This window comes from Agelaius phoeniceus, chromosome 6 (genome assembly GCF_051311805.1).
Source record: "Agelaius phoeniceus isolate bAgePho1 chromosome 6, bAgePho1.hap1, whole genome shotgun sequence".
In the NCBI taxonomy this organism is placed as follows: domain Eukaryota; kingdom Metazoa; phylum Chordata; class Aves; order Passeriformes; family Icteridae; genus Agelaius; species Agelaius phoeniceus.
This window is the reverse complement of record NC_135270.1, coordinates 37,795,341-37,819,422: the sequence shown is the minus strand read 5'-3', so window position 1 is coordinate 37,819,422 and position 24,082 is coordinate 37,795,341. Positions and strand designations below refer to the sequence as shown.

The following is a 24,082-nucleotide window of genomic DNA, read 5'->3' as shown; positions in this document are numbered from 1 at the left end:
ATCAGTAACTACTTCATACTGTGCCTTATAATAACTGCTTCATATATTCACCATCTTGATCTTTTATCAGAGCTGGGAAGCAATGATTTTCATACTCACTAATTATTAAAAGAGGCATATAATTTTGATTGACAAATAATTCATCTTATCAATATATGATAACCTGAAGACTTCAGTGTTAAGTCAAAACTTTATTTATTATTTCAAGTTCAAAACCATAACATTCTAGAATTAGAATAGTTTTTGGATATGTTTTGCCTGGTTCTAAGAGGAATCAAAGCAGTTTAAACTCAGCTAAGATACTTCTAAAAGGTGCTTTCTACCACAGTAGTGTCTTCAGAACTCTGAGTACCTATTAAGGGTCTGTCTTCATGCAACATTTTGTATTTGTTCTTTGTATTTGAATTCCAGCCAAGGCAGGAATATGCATGGCTTTGCAACCTGCCAGTCCCCTGCAATGTTCCAGCACCCAGAATGAAGTTGTTTACGAGAACCAGAAATTAAATTAGTTCATTTCAAGCAATAGTCAATAAAAAACAGAGGGCAGCTCAAAATGAAAACCAGAAACAGTTTGGTCCTTTCTAGAATCTCACATACCCATGGGTAAGGCTCCTAGGTGCGATGGCCATACTGGTACTAAAGACAGAAACAGGGGAGGTAGTAAAAGAAGTGAACAATGACTCCAAACCCTACCCCAAATTCAGATCCAGGTTCTAAGAAGGCCTTCAAAATGTAAAATTACAGGCACCTGAAATTGTCCTTTTAATTTCTGTATTCAATTATTAAGCTTTCACTGGCTCTTATGAAAAAGAAAGAGAGGCATAGCTGAGGCTGGAAGACTAGCAGAGAAGAGATGAGGAAAGCACAGTCCCATTCTCTTTGTTGCACCTCTTTGCTATAGAAAACTCTCACTGCCTCTTTTGCAAACTTGAGAGAGGTCAAAAAAGAAGAACAAATGTGACCCCTAGAAAATAATCTCTTTCATCCCTCTTGCTCTGCTAAGGATACACTTCTTGTCTTGCAAATGGAGCCGTTTGACAATCATTGCTCTCAGTGTCTGGTTAAGCTTCATCTTTGGTTCTAACAACTAGTGCACTTTTGACCTCCCTGTGCTGTCGTAGACATACAGTGGCAAAAAAGGTCAAGGAAGAACTTTTCCACAAAGACTATAGTCTGGCAAACCTTTTCCTCTGGGCAGCCTTAGAACATGGATATTGGCCTTATTGGACTGATTTTAAGGAAATTCAAGGTTGCTGCAGTGTAAGCAAAGACTGTCTCTCTTCTACTGTTGCTGTGGAGCCCCACACTGAGACACACTTTCCTTTAGACTTTCTTCCGTGTATTTATGGTCAGCTTTCTGTGCCTTTCAAAAGGGAGGGCAGTAAGAGTTTTTGTTCTCTGCAAAAATATGGGCTTGTCTAGCCGTGGTGAGAGCAAAGAGGCCAGTAGTGATTGGGACAGGAAAAGTAAGTGCACTTTTTGGAATTACTAAATTATTCAGCTGCTCAGAGTTTATATACAAGCACTAGAAATACACAGAGTATTAAATATAAAAATACATTAAAGTTTCTGGTTTTACACCAATAAAAACTAAGCCTTTCAGAAATGTCTTATATAAATACTCTTAACTCTTAGGTTTTAAAACAAGTTAATAGTGCAATAACTATTTCATTTTTGTCTTAAAAAATATTAAAAGCTTAGTCTTGCACAAATAGCCAGGAATTTAAATCAAGGCACTAGCCTATCATCTAATATAGGAGAATTATTGGAAAGATGCACTTAAAGATCTTTTCCTGTAATTGTTTCTTTTTTTTTCATGTTTATATTCTAATACACATGGTATGCTACAAATAAACTTGGTCTCTGTCATTAGCCAGTACTAAAGGGCAATTTGTCATGTGTTATTACACTGTGCATTTAGCAGCTTGAATTGTGAAAATTATCTAAATTCTGCAAAATCTAGTGTTGGCAGCAATGATCAGCCAAGCCATTTGAATTACAATGCAAATTAAAATATATAGCTAGGTAATGTATTATATAATTGATAAATTTCTTTAGAATACAGGAATTATATTTCCTTTTTCCAAAATATTTGCAACAGTAGAAAGTAAAGATTTAATTATTAAATAAATTGTTTTAAACCTTCTATTTCTAACTGAACCTTGAAACAGATTTCTATGTCTAGAATGAGATAATGAAAAATAGTAAGTAATATGCAATACCATAGCAAGCTTACCATTCTTAAAATGCTAGAATGCTACCTAGCCAAAAGTATTGACAGAAGATGAAGTATAGTCTGGATGAAACCACTATAGCATGAGGAAATCACTATGCCTTTTTAAAGCAGACAAAGATTTGTATTAAGCAAAGCCACCTCAATACTTCTTTCAGTCATTTGCCACACTTCAAACAGGTGCTGACCACCTGATTCTTTAGGCAGATTCATCCCACTTCATTAGCACGTTTATGAGTTCATATTAGTTGTTTCTGGTTTTCACCTGTGTAATGGAAAATTATCTTGCATAAAGACTGGCTATTTATGGGGCCACTGTGGTGTGTTTTACATCGTAACAATACAGCCTTTCTAAGCCAATGTATCTTAGTCTCATCCGGTTTCCCATATTGTATCTTGTGTCACCACTTATTTATTTATATACTGCTTTGCCCTAGTGTATAGAACACCTCACTGTACAGCTTCCACTTTCCAACACTGTAGAAGGAATCCTCAATGATCTTTTCCCCCTTTCACTCTAACCACGTTTTCTGTGTTGAGAACAGAATTTCCTAATATGCAAAACAAATCATGAGAGTCTGTAGCCCACTTTATGGTGCAGGCAATACTAGTAGATGAAGCAGCAAGAGCTCCTTTTTCAGAATCACTGTTTAGGGATCCTTATGCAGGAACAGCTTGGCTTCTGTTCACTAAGATTGTCACAATGAAATTACACTTACGGACTTCCAACCTGTCTTTAAAAGTGGATGGGCATAAATGGAAGAACTTTATACTGTGAAGGTTTGCTTCTTTTTAAAATTTGGCTAATGAGAAACAATTTGTTTATGTGAGAGAAGGAGTACAGAGGACGTTTTGGGGGTTGTTTGTTTTTACCTTTTAATAACAAACAGATATTCTCCCAAAAACTATATTATTCTTACCTCTAGTGCAAGGCAAAAATAACAATATAGTCACAAAAGAAGGACTGGGAAAAATTACTCAAATGAGATGTTCATTTGAATGTTTTTGCATGTTGTCTCATTGGTAATGAAGCGTAAGATAAGGACATTTTTATCCAAACTGATGTTTCAGCAAATAATATTGTAAAGATATATTTACTGGGTAGTTTTTAGATTAAGTATATAATTGTAGACATTGCAATAGTTCTTTTAGTAGCCCACACCTACCTTGAGATATGTTTTTCTTTGTTGTGCAGAAGCCACACCAAATCACTGTACTCCATGTGCTGGGTTACATACATCACTTATAAAATTCTACTTTCCAAAGAACTGATCTGTGATTTAATTCTTTCCTATTAAAGACTGTCATCTGCCATTCACAGGGGTGTCTGGGAAGTTTCTCTCATATTTTTAAGCCTTTGTTTTCCAGCTCAACACAATATTCAGTGCTGAAAGTCGAGATTTTCCCCAGTGGCCCATTTTTCCACAGCACCAGATCTATGTGTTTGTTGCAGACACTAAATAACTGCAGCTCTAATACCTCTAAAAATGTCATGTCAAACTTCTTTTTAGAAGAGCTGGATGAAATCTCAGCTCCTGTTCACAGAAGCCAGGGTTCAGCTGCAGATCTGTTTTGATGAAATCTCAGCCTCTGTTCACAGGTGCCAGTTGCAGAAGGTGAGACAGGGCAAACAAAGAACATAGTTCTGGCAGTGCAAGAGTGACAGAAGTATGTTCCTGAAATTTTTTGTCTTTGCATAAACTTCATGAGTATACAATAAAAAATAATTATTAGAATGTAGATTTCTAAAATTAACATAAACTTTCATCATATCATCATTTTAATTTTATGAAACTTAAGACATACTTTGAGTTATATTTCCTTAGTGTGTTTACTGTCATGGTAAGAATCAGTAAAGATAAATGCTGTTGATCATGATTGAAAAAACATAAAAAATTAATTTTAGTGTATACCATATTCTAAAAGAACCACTTGAATCTTTGTGTGAGGATATATAAGTTGGCTTGCTGTTGAAACGATACAGGTTTTTTTCTAAGAAATTTTTTTAAATTAAGAATTCTAGTTGCATGCAAAACGTAGTTTCTCTTTAGGCTCATTTAAAGACTCAGGAAGTAAAAGCCCTGGTACAGAATTGTCTTAAATGGAAAAAAAAAGCATAAAACTTTCAAAGCACCATGAAAGTCTAAGACAAATATAATTATTATTATCGGTGTATCACCTGAAACATGTTGTTGTAAATGTCATTATATCAGATGAGTTTGAAAACAGTTTTCCATTTTGCACTTTATTTGACAAGGTGATTCATTGTGTAGAGCAGTTTAAGATGTCAGTCCCTGTGGAAAGAATTGAGTTGTACTGACATGTTCATGAGCATTCCTCCATCAAAGTATGTGATTAAAGAAGGGGTATTCTTCTGAAATATTCTTACCCAACTGGCCTGAAATATGAGTGTTTCCTTTATTGAAATATAATTTATCACAGTCAACTCCATCTAACTAAACATGTGTATGTTAAATGCAACATACAAAAACTGGTTATAATTATCCACAAAATCATATTTGTGGTAAGTTTTTATTCTGCAACACAATGGTTTGTCAAGGAATTAAAATAATTTGGTTCTGAAACCACATCTTCATTTTCAACAGTGGAATGATGAGTAAGGAAAAGATACCCAGACATTTTCTATGCATTTTGTATGTGCCTTGAGTGTGTCATTGGCTCATTTTTGATTGCCTCAGAGAAAGACAGAAATTTTCCATCTTGCTTTAGATATTTTTGCATTGAATTTGGGAAATTTACCCTGTCCTCTCAGCAGACAACAGATTTCATCATGGAGAATTAAGTTTGCTCTCCACTGTCATTCATTTGCACTAACCTCCTCTTTTTGGCACACTGCCCATTCTATATTTACACTTCTTTACAATCTCACTAGGTTATTTGACTCAAAAATTTAATGACAAAATAAAATTCCATAGATTAATTCTATATCATGTGAAGGAGTATAGTATCTCCTTCCATCATGTCTGAATTCACTATAAGTCCATTTCCATGAGTGACTTGTTATTATGTGGCTAGGAGAAGAAGAAAGACAGATTTTTCTTAACCAAATAATTCATTATTTTGAATATCAAGTCTATTATGTTACAGAATGCTATCAAATAGTTATACACTACAGGCATAACTCAGCTTCCTTCTCACTCTCCCTCCATTTTTCCTTTTACCCTTTCCTTTCCTTTCCTTTCCTTTCCTTTCCTTTCCTTTCCTTTCCTTTCCTTTCCTTTCCTTTCCTTTCCTTTCCTTTCCTTTCCTTTCCTTTCCCCTTTCCTTCCCACATATTTTACTTCTACACAGACAACATTTACATTTGCAGATGCAGTATATGATATGGCTGAGGACTAATCTGCTGATGCACTTGCTGCCTTTGTCTTCCAATCTTACTTTGGCCATAAAGAGTGGTGAGTGGCACAAAAATATGTACTAACAAGTTACAATTTGACTTTTCTCACAGCTGACAATAATTACTAAGAACACATCCCTCCCCCTCCAAAGAAATCACACAGATACCCCTCCCCCTATGAGAAGAAACCTCCTCTTCAACACCCTGTGTTTAATGCAATCAAATGTTAATTAACTGACAATGGTACACCTGATTGATATGCTTGGCATAACTGAACGGCAGATTCAAAAAAATGAGTATTCATGAATAGTATCACTTTACACTTTCAATAACAAGTCTAGCAATAGAGATAAATCTCTTTCAAAACAGTGTATGCTCCTATTATTCTACAAATACTTTAACCAAAGCTAGCTCTCAACAGCTATCCTTGAAGCTCCACCTCCTCCTCTGCTTTTTCTTTTATCAGCCAGCATGACATTTGCCGATCTGAATCCTCCCTCCAAGTCTACTTGGCACAGCTTCAGCATCCTGCATCTCCAGTAATATTCGTACTCTAAAATTACTGAGTTACACAATTCTAACTTCATGTTTTATCTTAGCTAATTCCCGCACTCTCCAGAAATAAAATAATACTGCTTGCTATTGCAAAGGAAATTCCATTCTTAAAGCACTGAAGCCCTTAGAATTCCTCCTGCCAGCCACTTTCTCTTCACTCCAAGCCAGTATGGCTCTGGTGCCACTTGCCCATCTTTTAAAGCATTACCTTTAAACTGTCTATTACAAACTGAAGTTGAAAACACTTCATTTACTTTCTGAGCTGTGCAAGAAGAAAAGGTATGAGTGGAGAAATGTTCAGCTTGGAGGAGCAGGGGATAAGATACAGGAATATATACAATGAGCAGCAGAAAGTATGAGAAACATTTATGTTGTCATTTACGGCAAACTCCTTACAGAGGAAGCTTTCTTTAGTAGTCATATTAATAGTGGAAAATTGAGGTCTATGTGCATGAAAAGCTTTTTAAAGGCTTTGCCTCCACAAAATATGGCCAAAAGCAGCACTGATCAGCTCAGCTGGCACAGACAGCAACCCAAGAGAACTATGATGTCAGGGTTTTTTGATTCATGCAAACATCCCAACCATTGAAATGGCATTTCCATAACCTTTTCAGCACTTTGAAAAGCCCTATTTTGAGGTAAGTAAAGCAAAAGCTTTGTAGAGATTTGTCTAACATCAATGTGTCAGGATAAATAATGATCAGTAAATAGAAGTATAATAATGCTACTCAAGTTGGAATATTCTTGATTAAACTACTGGCAGGGACTACTAGGATTTATAGAATGATTGCTTTTTTGTTTGCATTTCCTTTTATAATTTTTTTTTGTCTGCGATTGTGTATTATTTAAAATCTGCATGCTAAAATTTCTTTTTAAAGCTTGTTAGAGGCAGATGTTCCTCAGCCCAATTTGGTCCACTTCCTTATGAAGAAACAACAAAACCCATGGCCTCCAAAGTGAATTCTATGATCAGGTTTTTTATTCAAGAGCTACAGAGCAGAAATTCAGGTATATATGCACCACAGCCTGTAGGAGAAATTGACATACCACCTTGCCTAAGGGCATGTTATTTTCAGTACTACTTATCTCCCCAGGAAAAAAAGGGAAAATATTTGGAATATATGGTTGATGTTCAATAGAAGTTCTTTCTAAGTCTGATTTTTTTTTTCATTCTGTAAATGAAGTGAATCAAGAATGGTTTGTCTTTTTCACTATTGAAATCTTGTGAAATATGCCTTTCCCTGTCACTCTCATAATGTTTGGAAAATGCTACAACTAGATCCTTGCTGCATTCAAAACATACTTACACTAATTAGAAGAAAGAAAAATGTTTAAAATATTTCATATGTTTTAAAAATTATTTTCCCTTCCACTTCCAGAATGCCACAGAGACATGGGCTCAACATAAGGCAGAGGTAAAAATATTTACTTATCTGTTCTTTTCATATTTAATTTAATTTTAATCATTGTGTAACTGTAAATTTTAATAACTAGTTTGACAATAACTATGATATCACAGTAATATTTGTAATCTAAAATTACTGATTTATACAATTCTAACTTTAGTTTTAACTTAGCTTATTTCTCCACTCACCAGAAGTAAAGTAATACTGCTTTCTAGTGCAAAGGAAATTCCATTTTTAAAGCACTGAAGCACCTAGAATTCCTCTAGTACACAGACTTAAATGATGCCAACTTTACTTATGGCGTAGTCCTTAGCACATTTCTAATATCAAAAATGAACATATATTTACTGAGCAAACAGTGATCATATGAAAAATGTAAGCTTTTGAGCTTGGTGGAAAAGGCATAAAAGACAGGGCAACTCTGAAAATCAGACACACAGCACTGAAGGCAATAGATCAGATGTCATTTGTTGGCCAAAACCCCTCTCAAAGTGATGCTATTATTAGGAATACGTTTGTTATAACTTGTCAGTGGAGGAGATTGACTTGGCTAAGAATTTGACATCCCTGTTAATCCTCTTGAGCCAAGTACAGTCTGGCCTAAACATTAATAACCTCTTTCCTGAGCACAATAGCACAGAAAAATTTACAACATTGTTCCCAATGTCTTCTGGCCAAATAAAAAAGGACCAAAAAAACAAAAGCAGACATCTTAGCAGATACATGTTATTCAAAATATGTTGTTTTCATCAACACAGGGGAATTGCAATGAAATGCTAAAATATGTGGTGTGGAAGGCTATGTCCTCTGTGCTTCCTGTTACCAAGAAGGAAGGTCAAGATGTTGTCTAAATGACAGCAACTCTTTATTTGAGTTTATTGCAAACCAAACAGGAACAATTTGAGAATATTTTCATGTGCCTGCATGCTGATGTGTACACATGTATCCAAAGAACAGCACAAACAGCCATAAGAACATGGAGACACCACCTGACTTTCTTACCAGTACAGTGGTGCTGTATAGATGCACTGTATCACTAAAAATCTTTTACTTACCTTGGGAAAAATGCAAACCATTAAGTGAGAGAGACTGGGGATGTGGCGTATCCATATTTAAAACTAATGTGAGTGAAAAAAAACGTTTTTAACTGTAGTCCCAGGCATGTATTTTAGCACTAGTGTTAGTGTGCACTCCCTTTGCTTAGAGCTGGAGAGCTCTGGCTCTCTGTGGGAGAAATGTGAAGTAGTGAATAAAAGGAGATCCATGTGTCAGGGCCATTGCTGTCAAATGGCCTCCTCACACATTGCAGATGTTGTTCAAGCATGAGCCAGGGAGTGTGTGGAATAAAAAGCAGCCTGTGGAACTTTAGTAGGGAATAAATTCTGCAGAAAGCTTGCAACATTACTCTCTGCCACAAAAGAATTTCACCAGCAGGAATGAGTTCTATACAGGACTCTCTGCATGGGCTGATCCTAAGGTACTCTTGGTATATCAACATTAATTTTATACCATACCAATATTTTCCTTTAGGAAATTGAATGAAGTTCCAGCACAATAAGGCCATAAGCATGACTTACACTAAGAGAGGAAACAGTCCTGTGGAATATATATATCAGTGTTTCACTTAGAAATCAATTTTTATTGACAACAAAGTCAATTCTGAGAATAAAAATTGTAAAAGAGTAAATTTTCTAGCCAAAAAAGCCTAAAAATGGTAACTTTATCTCATGAGACCAAATAATATAGATGTGGGATTACTAGTCAAATTAAAATGTTCCAATCTCTCAAAGAGGAACCACAGAAATTTGAGTTGTGACCACACAGTATTTCAGATATTGTATGATGAATATGTGGTTTATTGATTTGACAAGTAATACTGTTTTCCCCCAGGGAAAAAGTGAATTTGTGGTAAATGGCCTAATAGAATGGTACAAGTAATTGATGGAGTTATGCACAGTCTGTTGGGTGAGATGACAGATCTGAAAAGCCTCTGAATTATTAGTTTGCCTGTTGTCACAGTGCAAGGTATGACCATAGTCAAAGTAAGTTTAAAAAAAAGATAGCATAAATCAGAAAATACTAGGGAGAAAAAAAGAATAATTATTAACTCAATTCCTCTGTCAAGACAATTTAAAAAATCATGGTTGAGATAACTCATAAATAAACATAACTGTCACTGTAAATAAAATTAGGAGTTATATTTTGAATTACTTTATATATATATTTATATATATATATATTTAAAATATAATAAAGTGGTCTTCAGCTATATAATTATACATTTTAGGTAATTATTGGTTAACTTGTTAGACTTATACCTGATAAAAGATATGCATGTGCAAAATCTCTGCAGATTCAAAAGGTTCACATAATAAATACTTCTTATTTATACTTAAAAATAAGCACTGTTACTGCTGCCCTACAAACCTCACAGCTTGCCTAAGGCTACACTGTGGAAATTTAAATTGAGAGACAAATAATTTCCCTTTTGCAGTAATAGGAAGCTGTTAATACTTTGGAAAACATGAGATTGTTCTTAAATAATCTGTTCCTTCAGTGTTACATGAATATATCTTCTGGTCAGTGTAGCTTCTCTCTTCTTACAGCTAAGCTTGTCAAACTGATGTCCATGTTTTAAAGGAGGAATGCTGAAGCTTTTTGTAAAAAAGTTTATATAGTTGGAAATATAATGATTAAAGGTGGCATCAGAGGGCACTGCTTGTCTTAAATTTCCTGACATTCCTTCCCAATAGTGTTTTTAGGAGATGAATGCCATGTTTGCAGAGTTCACTTATAAAGCTGGCTGGTTGGCTTTTTTTGGCCACTCAATATCTTTTAGCAACAGATAAAAGACCTTGAAATGTACAATCTAAGTCATCAAAACAGCCAGCTGCTAGAGCATCTAGATAGAACTTATTCAATATGTAAATGAATGAAATTTTAAGAATTGGACAACAAACTGTTGCTGATGAACAATTAAAAGATCTGCTATAAAATACTGTATGAGATATAAACTTTTGTGTCTCCTTGTTTGGCCCAAAAGACCTACAGAATCTTTAAAGACAAAGTTCTTTACCTGTGAGCTAGACAATACAAATCTTCACCAGTTGGAGTGGTATATCTCTAAGGAATATTTGCAAAGAAAACCATATTCTTTGGAATTTTGATAAAGCATTCTGTGCTTGGAACGAAGGTAAAACAGATCACCAATTCTGCTTTTTTTTCCCCAATAAACTATGTTTATTGTGCCAATTCTAATTACCATGCAATCTAATGGTTTTAAGGCTTATAATTTCCACATCACTGGACATCACAAACATGAAAGCATTTTATACTGTCATTATACATCAATGTTTGCAGTTGGTTATACATATATACAGAAATTATTCACACATCTTAACCTTGCTATTTTCTCCTTTCAAACCAACATAATTTTACTGTGAAAGCAGCTTTTTAATAAATGGTATAAGAAATACAGCAAGGCACACATTTTTTAAAAACTTTTTCTCATTACCACCTCAAGAAGCATAAAAACCCAAAATGTTATACTTAATTCAGTAGAATGTCAACAGTTTCTAATATACAACACTATGTAGGTGTTTCTTGAAGTGTTGCATAGATTAAATTTTTAAATTAAATAAATAAAATGCCATTATTTAAATTGATTAATTTTTAGATGTATTGAATCAGGAGGACCAATGACTTCTTTTTGCTGCAATCCAACAAAATAGTCACTTTAAAAGCAAAATAGTTTCAATAAACTTATATATTATACAGATAAATATTAAATTTGATACATAAAATAGAAGAGTACTGACAGGTACAATTCTGAAAAGATGAACCAGACTGACCGTGAATTCTATAGTACTTTAAAGAACAGAACCAGTGGTAAGTAGTACAGGAGCATCCAATTTAGGAAGGGGAGGTCATTAGAGGTAGCTTGGGAGAGGAATCCATATGAAGGCAAATGGCCTTGCTACAAAATAAAATGATCACTGAAATAGGACTAGCATATGCAGCCTGACCACAAAGCCAACATGGACAAACCACATTTGGAAAAAAAAAATTATCTTGGGAGTCAGTTTAATGAAGGGCAGTGATACAATGGAATTGGAGGTCATCCCAGGGTTTACAGGATGAACCTGCACCTGAATTGCAGCCAAGTTTCTAAAAGGAAACAGAAAAGTAATAGTAGGTTACAGAAAATGAAGTTTTATTTGCAAAACACAGGTCTTCCAGAACAATAATACATAGCCATTAAATGGTCACATGCCAGAGTCTTTAATGCAGAAGCATACAATAGGCAAAAAATTACTTTTAACAGCCTGAGGTACAAGTGAATGTGAAAAAATTAATTGATGTAGAAAAGTCACTGCTTTTCATAAAGACTTTGCTTCTAAAGGAACAAGGGTGTTCATCACATTGGACCTTTTCCCTGGATCATATCCTCATCTTTACCTGTGAACTTACCTCCAGCACACAGAAGCGCACCAACCAATGGAAATATGGAAATTTTCAAAAGTCAAGCAACAAAAAGATCTATCTAACAATTATTTTAATATTTGTGCAAACATATATAGTGAGACTTCAATGGAGAAGAGGAAAAGACTGTCACAGAAGTGGTCTGTGAATAGAATTGTCAGTATCATCACTGCATTTTTAAATTGTAAATAACTATTTAGACACTTCTAGTACCAGCAATGAGTTAAATTTGCCTACTATAGAATTATCCAGCTCAGAGTTTATGGTTAAACTATTCAGCAAAGAGCATGGGCTTATGATGAGAATTATGAAGAAATAACTGTCAGAATACAGCTCAAAGATTAGTGCAAAGTACATCTCTTAGGCATTTCCTAGGAGGCACTCCAGACATGCATTATGTGCCTTCCAAGTTAAGCAGGAATATCTGGATCTATCCAGTTACCATCTCCTTTGATCTTCTTTGTTGCAACTGACCACATCCTTCCCCATTTATACAAGAAATACTTACTTGAAAATATTGAAAAGCTCAACTGTCTGTTTAGATATTAATGAAGAACTGATCTGAATAAAGTGGCAGATTGTATGAAAGGTTTCTACAATTCTGGCATGAGTAAGAAAAGTCTCGCTGATGGATTTTTCAAAAAATATGTAATTCATAAATTTCAATATAAGATTCTCTGTTTATTTAGCTTTTTTAAAGTCAGGTACTGTAAGGAGCTAAAAAGTCAAGACTGCTTTAAACTCTATAAAGAAACTTTATATTATTTACTTCCCTATAAAAATCTCTAGAAAAAAAAAATTAAGCAAAGATTTAGATTATTATTGTAGTTCCAGTCTCTAAAAGTAAATTGTTATATACTAACTATTATGTAAACGTGGGTTTTTCCTCCTGTAGGAAGTAAATAACTAACAGTCCTTTGCAGTTATGTATTGTCTTTTATCTGTGGATCTCAAAATACTTTTACATAAATAGGCTATTATTCATAGGTCTCACTGATCATTATTCTCATTATTTTGTTGCTAAAAAAATGAGACAAGGAAGGAAAATGTCATACAAAATATCTATTGCTGAGCAGGAAATAACAGTCAGGCGCTTTGAGCACCGGTGCTGGGTTTCTCCTGGTGATGGTAAGTGGCAGAATATTCTATCTAATATTGCAGCACTGTCAGATAAAATCAATTTAGTTTTCTTAAGTGCAAGTAAATTATTTTTCCCCTAAATTAAGCTAAAACTTAAATTTAAAATACAGAAGTAAGGAAATAGCTTTTGGATTTACTTGTAAGAACTAACAGATTACACATAGAATTCTAAGGCATCCTCTAGAAAAGACTTTGGGTAGAACACATAAATGTCCTAAATGTATTGATCTCTATGCATATTGAATTTGTAACTAAAAGTTCCCATCCCATTGGTGAGTCATGGGTCACAGTGGCAGCAGAAGATTACATGATCTCATGTACAGATAGATCTTTCAAGGTGACTCCTAATTGGGAAACAAAATCAGTGCAGCTTTATGAGCACCTCTGTTGAAGAACTCTGTGTCAGGTTTGGTGGTTTTTTTTGGTTTTTTTGGTTTTTTGGTTGTTTTTTTTTTGTTGTTGTTGTTGTTGGTTTTTTGGTTTTTCGTTTTGTTTTGGTTTTTTTTGTAGCACACTGTTAAATAACAGGACTGCAGCATTTGACAAAACTATTTATTCACTATTTGATAAAACTATTTATTCACTATTAGTTTTATTCCCCTGTAAAGCCAGGGTGAATACTAAAACAGTACAAAATCAACCTACATTTGAAACCATGTCTTTTTCAGCTTTGAATTCTCAGTATGCTTTTAAGGTACACATATAGTATAGATTTTTTTTTCTAAGTATTGCAGCTACACATGGAATTACACATTTAAATGAGCTTACAGCACAGGTGCTTCAGGAAAAATAATGGTGTTTGCCATTTATCTTTCAAATTAAATAATGTGTTTTTAAATAGTAACTTTTTTCATAATACACTTATGGGAACAACATTTATCTGTCACATTTTAAAAGATGTATTAGTAATAAATGTAAATTACCTTTGGAAAATCAGTAATTAGCCTCATCAAAAAATAAACAATCTGCCACCAAAAAGATAATCTTTAGCATAGTTAAGTATAATAACTGTTATTTGAATAAGTTAACAAATTAGGATAGATTGCTTCTGTAATTCATTCCCCATAGCATGAGAGATGAAGTTAAAGCATCAAGCTTGTGGATGGGGGAAGGGAGCTCAGACTTTAGTGAAACCAAACCTAGCAGCTCATATTTTCATTTTTGGTGGGTCAGAGATAAACTATATGTATTCTAGAACTTTACTACTGGGAATAATACAGTACATAGTTTCCATGGAAGTAATGCTGTATGTCCAAGTTAAGAACCAGTGTATCTTCCTACATTTAAAAAGTGGGAATGTAGTGTGAAGAGCTTTGTTCTCTTAAAATAATTTGTCAGCCACTGGGCAAAAGTGGAAGCTATAACATAACCCTATCAAGTTGTTGTATCCAGATTTTGCATTATATTTTATTGCATTGTGGGGCATTTTTTATTAAACCTATCTTCTATGTCCAATCTTAGAACTCACACAAACTGCATATTTTCATTTCCAGTCTTATGGAAAAAAAATCTAGCTACCATGCAAATAACTATAAAGTTCTGAAGAGTGAGGTAAGTTTATGCAGTATTTTGAGATCCTCAGAGCAAAAGTACTAACAAATTGAAAAGACATGTCATTATCAGTGAAAGAATGAGAACAAGGATAAAATCACACTCAATACAGCAAATATTCTTTCTCAAAATAATATTATAAAAATGAGTGAAAAAATGAGAAAACTAGTAAAACAATAACTTGGAAAGCTTATGTTTATATCAGTTTCAGTTAACAATCTCAGACTTTTGTCATCATCTCAATTTCCAAATAGAGACTTCTATATACTTATAATCAATTTAATTTAATTCTAGAATACATAGAATTATCTATGAGTTTTGTAATTCATAGTTGATTTCCATTGCTTCTCCAATTGTTTGGATGTGTCCAAGTATTAACCTAATTGGCAATCAGCAGGTCATGATGGCCTATTTCAAAAACATTCCAGACATATCCTCTTTGCTATGATGGTTCCAAGATAATGCATTAGTCAAACAGAGATGTGTTGAGATAGCAGCAAGCTGTAGACTATTGCTGTCATACTCTAAAGGCTTTGCTAGAAATATATATGTGACTGTGGGAAAGCTGGGTAAACCACCAATAAATGGAAAGCCCAAAGCTTAGAAATATAACATAACAAAATTAAAAATGAGGAAGTTAGATCTCTAAGAGCAGCAAAGAAATCTATTTTGTATAAATCAGATGTGATCCTCTGCTACAGCTACATAGTTTGCCATAGGAGTGTACTAATGTTTTCCATGGGCAGTGATGAATAACAGCCTTTTCTCCTGCCAACGTCTTGGAATCATAACATAATTTAGGTTGGAAGGAAACTTGAACATCAACTGGTCCAACCTCCTGTTAAAAGAAAAGCTATTTTCAAGGTAGAAAAGATTATTCAGGGCCACATCCACTTGAATTTTGAAAATCTCCAGAGGTGGAGACTCAAGAACTCCTCAAGAAAACCTGTCCCATGCTTAGCCTTGTCTTTTATAGTAAATTCCCTTGCTACAGTTTCTGGCAAGCAGCGGCATTTGGAATTGGATTGGCATTTGGAGTTGCTGTTCTGGCTGTGGTCTGCTGGAGGAGTGTTTCCAAAGACTAATGGCATTTGATAGAGCTGTGCTGGCTTTTGGGTCACCAAACTAGTGAGACTCAAAACAGCAGTGCTGAATGCTAGGAACTGATCCAAAAGTGGTTTTGTAGATCCTCTTCCGTAATTAAATGTGCAGCTATTGTTCAACATTTATGTGAGGTTAGAAATTCCAGATTTGAACCACTTTCAAACACTGGTAGAGATCAGGGCCACCTTTTTGCCTTAGGTTCCATCATCTTATTCATGTTTCAAAATGCTTACCACAAAAGAGGACTGAAGGTTGCAGTACTGCTGGGTACTGGACAGTCATCAGTTTCCATCTCCATTACCCTCACATTATATACTTTCATGATGTTGTAAAGATTTGTTGTTTTGGAAACCTCAGCTTTTGGCCTACTGATATGTTGTAATAATTCTGTTCTTAATAATAGCTTACTGAATTAAAATAATGGTTAACTGGCATCAGGAGATTACTTATTATCTCTCTGTTCTCCAGTCTGCTTAGCCATTCTTCATGGTTTGTCTGGAAATGTTGTAGAACTCCAACTCACTAGTCAAACAAACTAGTTCTTGTAGAACTGGAAGTTTAGCTTTATCAAGTGCTTTTGAACCCCTCCTAAGAAGAGATGCCTGCAGACAAATGCATCAATGAGCAGGAATGGTTTCTGGTTCCCTCAGCTGAGGAGGGAATGGAGACTGATAGATTACGTTGGAGGAATTCCCAGGTTCTGCAAGATAGCAGACTTGTTCCAGAAGGGAGCAGCTCCAGTCAGTGCAAAGCCAAAGGGCAAAAAGCAATTCGTATTCACTGCATTTGTTGACTAGTGGCATGTAAACTGGGATTATAGTGTAATCAAAACAAATGACATAGCACTATCATGAAACAGAAGTCCTGGCTGATGATTCATCTCCTTTCATTGTACAAAAAAAAGTTAAAAAAGAAAAGTTAAAAAAAAAAGTTAAAAAAAAAAGTGCAACTTGTAGAGTACATACCTGTTTTTAGAATAATCTATGTGCCTGGAGAGGGTTACATTCTATCTGTGCATATTTATATGTCTTTCCTTATGAAGTTTGAGGAGATTTTCTTCGCAAGTAAGAGTTTTTCTGTTCTGATGTAAACCTTCCTTTTTCTGTGAATGACCAGGCTTTATCTGAAACTCTGTACCTGAGGCCTCTTCAGAAGCAGCAACACATCCTTTTTCATCTTCTGTTCCTGGTGATTTTCCTGCACTACTCTTTTTAGTGCTAACCTCTGGAGAATTCTTTTCCAAACTTTCATTTCGTCCATCTGAAAACAGCAAATCATCATCAGCATTTTTTGAATTACTTGATGTACATTTTTTGTTAGTATTTAGAATATTTATATAATTGTCATCCCCACATAAGAAAGATAAATCCCTACCTTCAGAAGAAGTTTTTAATTCTAATGACTCTGGAGTCACTTCACCTAGTGATTCTGCAGATGTTTCAGAAATAGGGTTAGAAATAGGTTGCTGCTGCTCAACTTGTGCTTCAGGAGAACCATTAGAAACAGACTGTTGCTGCTGCTCAACCCGTTCTTCCTCAGGACAGGCTTCAAAGAAACATTCAATATCTTCTCTCTCATCTGTGAAGTCCAGTGGCACAGGAGTGCTGCTCTTTTCCTCGATGTATTTGATTACCTCTCCACAGTCACTATCATGAGAAGAAAGTGAAAGATAAGAATAGAAGTCCCCTTTTCTTAGCTGGATGGGTCTGTGAGAGTGCTCTAACACTTTTTCCTTGATCTGTGCTAATGAAGCTGGAGCAGATGACTCATATTCAGGTTGTGACTTACTTTTCAAAGCTGTTGATGCCATGTCTATTATCTCCCTGACAAAATTGTGTACTGAGCCATCTTCCATGGTTTTTTTATCAAAATCAGCAGATTCACAGTTACAGCACAAATCAAAACCATTGGCTGATGAGTTGCATTCTGCTTCACTGGATTTCAAGGCTGCACAGCAATCAGGAAATTTTTCAGTAGCATTTATTCTATGTTGTTGACCACTAGGTAAGGATGGCTGTAAAGCTGTATCTTGTATGCCTACAGAATTAATTTCTGTGGAAGATTCAAGGCAAGGCTTTTTTGCAGGAGAGGAAGCAACAGAGTGATGATCGGGCTGAAGATGACTTTGACATTCTCTTGGAGGGTTCCTGGATCCAGCTGAAGAAAGAACAGTCTCCTTGCTATCCATATGTGAATCATCTGAACTGTCTGTAAATGCTTCACAGACACCACACTCATTTTCAGCTTCTCTGACATCAAGTGATGCATGAGTTTTGGGGGTTGCTGTGACACTAACAAGACCATCCTTTTGGCTGCCAGGAGTATTTTCGACATTGCCATTTTCCATATCATCCACAAGCTGATCCTTCACAACCTGAGAGATGTCTTTCACTGGGTGACTCTTTGTCCCTTTTCCACGATCACACGGTATATTCTTACTATTGCCATTATTTTCCGATATTTTCTGCACTGAACCATTCAACAGTGTTTCAATGCTTAATGTATCTGTGGCTTTTGATGTCTCATTACTAACTTCTTTACTGCGCTGAATTTCATCACTGAGGTTACTTTTTCTTTTCTCCCTTGTCAAGGAAAATTTTGGTCTAATCCAGGTTTGGAGCTCATTTTTTATATAATCAAGTCCTGAAATTAAATTGCATTCTTCATAAATATCCTCATCAGTTGCTATACTGGAGTCGTCATCTTCATCTTTGATACCTAGCTCTTCCTCAGTTAAGGTAAGGGTGGAACTTGAAAGCAAATCACTGTCATCTTCATCATCAGTACAAGCAGAAGTGCAGGAGACATTAACAATCATGCTGACATTGACATCACTCTCATCAGCTACAGATCTATTAAGATGTTTCCTAAATGATGCATTTGAATCTGGTATTTTATTTCTGTGCAGTACAACGTCTTCAGAGCAGAGAGAAAGATCCTCACTGCTGCTGAGTTCAGTGAGAGAAGCTGCTGAATCTTCATTGATTGAAGATGCAATATCTAGAGACAGCTGTCCAGTAAAAGACATTTTTTGAGAGCTACTTTGGAGTGTCATATCAGAGATGCTGCGCTTTATTTTTTGATCTGAAGGACTCTGGATATTCTCTAAGCGATTCAGAAGATCTAATGTCCTTTTACTGAGCTCTCCAACAGAATCACTGCTTGCACTTATGTCTCCAGAGCCATGATGACTGAAAAGATCTTCGTTGCTTTTGTAGGAAGTCAGCCAGCTCTCCAAAGAGGCACTTCGCTGAAGACCATCTCCACTTTTAAAAATACCTGAGCTGAACAAATCACCTACTACCGACAGAGATTCTAAAGAAGAACTATGAGATAAAGTGGAAACCTGTCTTGTATTCTCTGTAACAGGTAACTTTTTTGCAATTTCTGCAGATTTACCAGAACTGGGATCTGATTCTCCACAGATACTTGCCAGATTATGATCATGAATAAACCCATCTGGTTGTGACTCTCCTGACTTATGTTCAGATTTACCCGGTATTTTGTCAAAACAAAAGTCATGAAACAAACTACCCTCTTTATGTTTTTTTTCAATCTGTGATTGTTTCATTATCACTGGTAATTTGAATTTGGAGCCTTGAAGATATGAATAATCATAAAATGTAAACACATCATGTTTTCCTTGCAATTCTTCTGGACAACCAGGGTTAGACATAGTAATGCTGTCCAAATCCTCATCATTTTCACTTCCACAGCATACAGATGGAGCCAATTGGAAATCATCTGAAAGACTAGTATGATCTTCTTCATCTTGCTTTAGTTTTGGTTTTATTACATTATCCACTTGGATTTCCACATGCCCAATTTCAGGATTACTCTGACTGCTTTCAATATCATTTAGCAAAAAAATTTCTGAATTATTTGTAGTTTCTGTATCACATTCACTCACTATCCCACTCTCACTCTCAGAATGCCTGCTTATGTTCCCACTCTGATACATGCAGTTATATGATTTTGCCAATGTGGTACCTCCTATCAGATCTGGCAGGGATTTGGTAGATGAAAATGGTGAATCTTTACTGAGACTTTTGTTTAAAATGTTAGACTGCATTACACTGGAGAGTCTGGATGTTTTTTTCAAAAAAGGCATATGTTTTTTTTCTGATAATTCAATATTATGAAGACTATAGACCTGATAGATGTGAGGATTTGGAGGGGAAGTAATGTTGGGACAATAAAGAGGAATTCCATGATTACTGATACTTTCATCCTCATTTGCATCATTATCACCACATTCTTCTGAGGCAGGTTTCTGGTTTAGATCATCCTTGTTGAGCTCCTGATCAGGATCACTTAAGTCTTCATGAATACTGATGAGCTTATTACTTATGTCAGTTTCATCCCATTCTAGTGCATCTTCACTTGGACCATTTAGATCCATCAAACTGGGATCAATAACATTTAGAGGCTCCTGTAAAAGAAAAAGTCAAAGATTAAAAATATTTACAGCTGTACTTTAAATGTGCTCCCACTAAAATCATGTAAGTTAATGGAAGTAAAGTGCATTTTTGGAACAATGATCACTAATAGGCTTTTAATTTTGTTACGCCTTGTGTGCTATTAAAATGATCAATTAAAATGAAACCAATTACATTTTCAAAGATTTCTTAGACTTCTTTGTTTCTTTTTATTTGCTGTCAAAATATAATACAGAAATTTTAGTTTAATATATTAATTGTGGTTAGTTACTTTATATATATAACATTTTTAACTTGGAATCACAACAGGAGTGTGTTAATGAAAAACATGCAATTATGTTGGATATATGAAAAACTTTCTTAGCCTGCTTAAGTTTAAAATAGTTAAGATGTAAAGGATTTATGAAAGGATTTTTGAAATGTTTATAACAAACTTCTGTGTAGTCAGCCTTAAAACAACAGATCACAAGTCTTAAAAAATTTTTGCTAGAATTCGTATTTATTCTTTACCTGATAATAAAGGCAGTACAAATGATCAGTAAGTAAGATTAATGAATGTTGATACGTTCAGCTGAAAGATCAAGTACTGCATGAGTTTCAAATAATGTCTGCTCTGGCACCCTTCTCTGAAAAAGGACTGATAAATAAGTGTGAGAAACTTAATTTTCTTTTTAAAATATTTGTAACTTTCCAGTAATGTTTGTTATTATGACTCAGAACATGTGATAACAAGAATTGTTCCTTCTAGAAATGTGTGGAAGAGGAAGAACACCTTGACAAATTTTCTTACTCAGATGTGATTTGTCAAGTGGCCAACAGTACCAAACCACTTTAAGCCCTTGAAAATAAGACTGTAATGATCCCTGATTTGGGGGTTGAGCACAAATTAATTTCACTTTATTTTTCTATTTCCTGAGAGGCCTCCATATTAGAGAAGGCTTTGCTTTTACAAGGAGTCTTGTAATAGAACTGTTGACTAATGTAGGATTGTTTAGCTTAAATCATCTGAACAGCTGAACAGTAATCACTGTATCCAGAAACACAAAACTTCTTGGTTTCTTCCAAGAAACCTTTCAACTCTGATCTTCTGCTTTCTTCAATTTTCTTTGAGCAAGTGAAGTTTTTAAAATATAGCATTGACATGATGCCAAACAGCAAGAGCAAATCCCAGGAAATATAAAGCAGATAAAATGAAGTCCAACAAAGTGCAGTTCTGCACAACTTAGTTACTGACTTAGATTCATCAAGACTCGGCCAAGGCTAATTGTGCAGGGAAAAGCATGTACTTCTGACTTCAATTCTCAGCTGGAAACTCTCTTTGAAGTACGAACTAAAGCTTCACAGCCTTTTTGTGAGCTCCATAGCTAGGACACAGATTTTGGGCTGGGACACTTTGCAAGACCAGGAATAAGTGATACGAACCAAGCTATTCTCTCAGGAGAAGCCCTACCTACATGCTGTTCTTAAAAGAAGCTTTCTTGTCCTGTGTCATTTTGCATAAAGCAAATATTAATTTCGTCATAGATAGATGAGGAGAATTTTGTCCTGCAGTGCTGTGTTTGGCATGTTTAACCAGCAAGAGACACAGACACAGATAGTGCCAAACCTCTGCTCCAGTGCCTATTTAATTATGGATCTAGGTGGCATCGTTTCTGTGCAAGAAACAAGGCTATATCATCCCAGTATGTCCAGTAAACAAAAGGCTAAAACAATCAATGGAAATCAGGCGGAATTATTTCTCCCAAACTGGACAGCTATCCACCATTCATCAGGGTGATGTGATTATTAACTTATTTGATAAATCAAGTCTCTCTCCATCTAAGATAAATCATGACTAATGTTGAAAGTTTGAGTCTCTTTGTGAATCTGCCTACCCCAAAGTTTTTATAGAGTACCTTTGCTAGAGTTCTTTCTTTTTCCACCATGAGACATTGGCTAAAGAAAAATTCCTGTGAAAACATGCATTTATTAGACAGTTATGGCTATCAAAGCAGTTCTGTACATTGTGAAGTCCAGAAATCTTTATTTGGATTTGCCAGTTTGCCATGTTTTAATAAAAGCTCCTGGTTTGTACTTAGCTGGACTCAGTTTCCCAGCTGTAGATGACCCTTAAGTAACATTTAAGTAAAATGTAAGAAAATACAATTATTTGAAAACCTGTTAGATTAAAAAAGAAATCAGATTCAATGGCTCATTTTCTCTGTGTCATGTTTTACAATCCTGTCATACTCAGCATTAGGAAGACATGGCTGTGGAAAGTTTCCTAAACTGCTTGATTTTACTGTTTCACACTTCTGCCAGCTGCATGAAGAAATTACTAAAGGCAGGAAATCAGCAGCAGGTTCCAAGAATTTTACGTTCCATAGAATCTGATTCTGTTTCAAAACAAAACATTTGGTCCTCATTGGTCAGGAAGATAACCTTCCCTCTGTAAATCAGCACTTGGCTGCTTGTTTGTTCAGCAAGTCAGATGGACTAAAACAATAAAACATGTAGAGTTGTGACCTCAGCCCATTCATCTTCACTGAGTGCTCCCCACTTCAAAGCCTATTTTTTTATTCTTAAAATGCACATGCTTTTCTGAGTCCTGGTATATACTCAGAAGTTTTGCAGGCTTAGCTTGATGGCAGGGAATTTTTAAAAATGTTTATTTTATTTTATTTAGTTTTGTTTTATTTTATTTTCCTTTTGATTGTTGCTTATATTTGCAAAGACTCTTATGTAGATATGGTCATTTTACTAATATAGCTTTCTCTCTCCAAGGAACTGACTAAATTGATATTAGTAAATTACTACTGTAGTTATAAATATCATATCCCTTGGAGTACAACTTTAGTGGTTATCAGCTACACTAGCAGCCCTTCCAAAGTACAGGAAAAGGTTTAACTTTGAAACAAACCACTCAGCTTAAGTCACACACATTTTGTATTTGGCATTTTTAGTACAGGTATATATTTTCCCTATATTTTTTTTACAAAATTTTCTGAACTGTTCAAACAAGGAAGAGATTGAGGTAGTTTTTGGAAGTGCCACACCATAGCCTCTGGAATAAATCTCTGGAGTGAACAATGGAAGGTGGTGTCACTCTAGCTGACATTTGCCCTGACAGCAGTAGTGAGGTAAAATCCCAGAAATTTTTAGGAGCCATTTTTATCATATCAGATATCTCTTTTTCAGGCTGCTCAGTGCACAGGTAGGATGCTGGATGATTAGAGTTACCATGTTAGTAATAGATTGTTAGGTTTTGTCAACAGAATGTTTAAAATTCGCCAACCTTATGCTTTACTTGGTGTTATACAGAGGAGGGTACAAATGATAAATTTCAGATAGGGCCAGAGATAAATTCTGTTTGTTCACTTTACTGGGAAAAATGGTGTTGCTTCTTCTTCTATGTCTGCCATTTGAGTGAACTGTATAGTATTGTACAATTCATCTTCCACACAAAGTAGATGAATCTTCTACTTCCATTTCCAATTGGGAAAGATTTACTTGTGTAAGAGCTGCAGCATGTTTTTTATTTTGTTTCAGTTAATTAAGAATATGTCTTTCCTAGAGAGTTTGACTCTCTAGGAAGACTCCAAAAGACATTCTACCTAGCCTGGATCAAGGTATCTGAGTGACTTGGTCCGGTGAAAAGAGTCTGTGTATCGCAGGGGAATTGGAACTAGAGGATCTTTGAGGTCCTTTCTAAGCCAAACCATTCTCTGACTGCATGATTCTCTGATTCTATGATCATTCTTGAAATGCAAATACCCAAAAAGGAAGGGGTCTATCCCAGACCCTGACAGACCCAGACATGCTGATCTCCACATGT

The 24,082-nt window shown here is 35.2% G+C and overlaps 2 protein-coding genes across 5 annotated transcripts in view; one reads left to right on the top strand and one right to left on the bottom strand.

The window, feature by feature from the left end:
* The window catches only part of LOC143694392 (uncharacterized), a 95,525-nt gene that overhangs the window by 37,209 nt on the left and 34,234 nt on the right, over window positions 1-24,082 (top strand). Inside the window, exon 3 of the mRNA XM_077180560.1 lies at window positions 7,526-7,561. The gene's annotated coding sequence lies outside the window, so the exon portion shown is untranslated. The remainder of the gene's footprint in view (window positions 1-7,525; window positions 7,562-24,082) is intronic.
* The window catches only part of AKAP6 (A-kinase anchoring protein 6), a 257,459-nt gene continuing 244,145 nt past the window's right edge, over window positions 10,769-24,082 (bottom strand). For 2 of the 4 annotated variants that reach the window (XM_077180434.1, XM_077180436.1), the window contains exon 13: window positions 11,744-20,261. In XM_077180434.1, the coding sequence (XP_077036549.1) occupies window positions 16,836-20,261 (3,426 nt within the window). In that variant the 3' untranslated portion in view covers window positions 11,744-16,835. Of the gene's footprint in view, window positions 11,720-11,743; window positions 20,262-24,082 lie in introns of those variants that run through there. The other 2 variants (XM_077180435.1, XM_077180437.1) reach the window with 2 other exon arrangements.